The sequence below is a fragment of the Cryptotermes secundus genome, unplaced genomic scaffold (genome assembly GCF_002891405.2).
Source record: "Cryptotermes secundus unplaced genomic scaffold, Csec_1.0 scaffold455, whole genome shotgun sequence".
Classification (NCBI taxonomy): Eukaryota; Metazoa; Arthropoda; class Insecta; order Blattodea; family Kalotermitidae; genus Cryptotermes; species Cryptotermes secundus.
Genome location: NW_019734967.1, coordinates 131,732 through 133,816, shown reverse-complemented (window position 1 = coordinate 133,816; position 2,085 = coordinate 131,732). Strand labels below are relative to the sequence as shown.

General features: G+C 39.2%; 1 protein-coding gene across 3 annotated transcripts in view; it reads left to right on the top strand.

Moving 5' to 3' along the window:
• The first annotated feature begins 782 nt into the window (after positions 1–782).
• The window catches only part of LOC111869077 (mitochondrial folate transporter/carrier), a 40,629-nt gene continuing 39,326 nt past the window's right edge, over positions 783–2,085 (top strand). For 2 of the 3 annotated variants that reach the window (XM_023860284.2, XM_023860283.2), the window contains exons 1-2: positions 783–956; positions 1,089–1,278. In XM_023860284.2, coding sequence (XP_023716052.1) covers positions 900–956; positions 1,089–1,278 — 247 coding nt within the window. In that variant the 5' untranslated portion in view covers positions 783–899. Of the gene's footprint in view, positions 998–1,088; positions 1,279–2,085 lie in introns of all 3 variants that reach the window. The other variant, XM_033753283.1, reaches the window with a different exon arrangement.

Below are 2,085 nucleotides of genomic sequence, written 5' to 3'. Positions count from 1 at the left end.
CACAGCAGAAATAGTAAAATGTATGCATATGCGGACATGGTAATTGCCTCAATATCAGTCAGACTTGTAACATTCTTACGACGACATAATCCAGCGCGCGGAAGAAAACAGCCTACAAATGAACATAAAACCGAAATGGTCTTCAGGAAAGGGAGGAAAATGAAGCAGGGAGACAGAATCGACTACGGCCAAGAGCAGTTAAGTGCGTTGAAGTATTTCAAATACCTAGGCATCACCCTTGAGATTAGTGGGAAGATTGTCAATATGTACATATTAAGGGAAAGTGACGTCCGAAATACGCGGTATGGTAAATATTCAGAGCAGCCGGTAACAGCAACGAATCTCGACTTGCAAATAGTACCAATCTTGAGGTACGGCGTGGGAATTCTAGGGGAGCATCGCAAAGTCTAAAAACGTTATAATACGCGATGGCAACCTATCTAAAGAAAGTCCTTAGAATTTCAACATAAAACTCTTCGAAACTCGCAGAAGAAAGTCTGCTAACAGAAGAAATGCAATACCAGCTACTTTTGCCATTCAACAAACGCAGCAAATGAATTAATAACACAGAAGAACGGCAAACAGATATGTTTCGAGTTCTACTCCACAGAAGTTCTGATCAATAGAAACTACATCGGACTGGACAAAGTCAAACTACAATCTTAGACATTTTGCAGTGCATGACAATCACGGCCATCATAGCAATGATAATATTTTCCAAACGAAGGGCTACCACTCAACAAATGAAAACTGCTGTTGTAAGCTATGTGATTAAAAATGCGGGAGATACCACATCATAGACTGGAAGCGTAGGACTAAACCACTGACCACTTATGCAGAAGGAAAGTGATGCACACTGTGGCCAGTTTAGTACTTTATTATTGTGAGGATTATGAGGTATGTTGAGTTTTGGTGGTGGTGACCCTGACAAGAAGCAGGATGATGGCGTCGGAGAGGTTGGTGATATTTGCGTAAGCTTTTTGTTATCGCGTATAAGGTATAATTAGTTAAAGCGTGTGCTAGTAATACAGCTGGAGGTCACAAATAAATCTAGTCAAACTGAACAACATGATGCATCTGTTTTACAGTACAAATGCAGGAATATTAGTTCTGGACACGAAATGACGACTATGAAAGGGACGGGAGGTGCATCTCCAAGTCGGAAAATAACAGTTTTAAGTCACGTGAAGTATGAGCACTTGGTTGCTGGCATATCGGGAGGTGTAGCATCAACTCTTATTCTGCATCCCTTGGATCTCATCAAAATTAGGTTTGCAGGTAATGTAATAAATTTGTTTCATTATGTCATTTGGAGTTAAACACAGAAAAGAGAGCGAATAGAAAGCAAATCATTTAGTGTTTGGTAGTTCCGTTAGAACCTGTTCCTTTGTGCCGATTATGGTATAACTTATATAGCCTGCATGTCCGTTTTATTATTACATGTACATTAAATAATCAGTGCCCCATGCCAGAATTTTGAATGAAGTATTCGGCAAGCTATCGATTTGTAACGTATATGAAAACTTGATTAACCCCATTTCCTTTCAATTCCATTTATTCTCGAGCAAAATATATAATGTGTAGGTATTTCATATCTGGTATCTGGTATCTTTGTCGTAAAGGAGGTCCAAGGAAGAAGAAAACGAAACACATTGTTCTTGGAAGTGAACAGATATTATTATTATTATTATTTACTTATTCCATTACATCTAAAGTAGGCAAAAGCCTTAGATACAGAATTGTGTAAATTTATCTTGCTAATACTCATAAGCAATTGTCAAGAAGACCTATAAAATAAGACAATGCATGTAAGATTTGAGGCTTTCACGGCAGTGACTATGAAGAAAGCAGTCTTCTGGGATTTGGCACCACGTATATGTGGTGTTAACCGATGTCGTTGAGTAGGCTCCCCATAGAGGAACACTATGTAAGATTTGAGGCTTTCATGGCGGTGACTATGAAGAAAGCAGTCTTCTGGGATTTGGCACCGTGTATATGTGGTGTTAACACCACATATACACGGTGCCAAATCCCAGAAGACTGCTTTCTTCATAGTCACCGCCATGAAAGCCTCAAATCTTACAT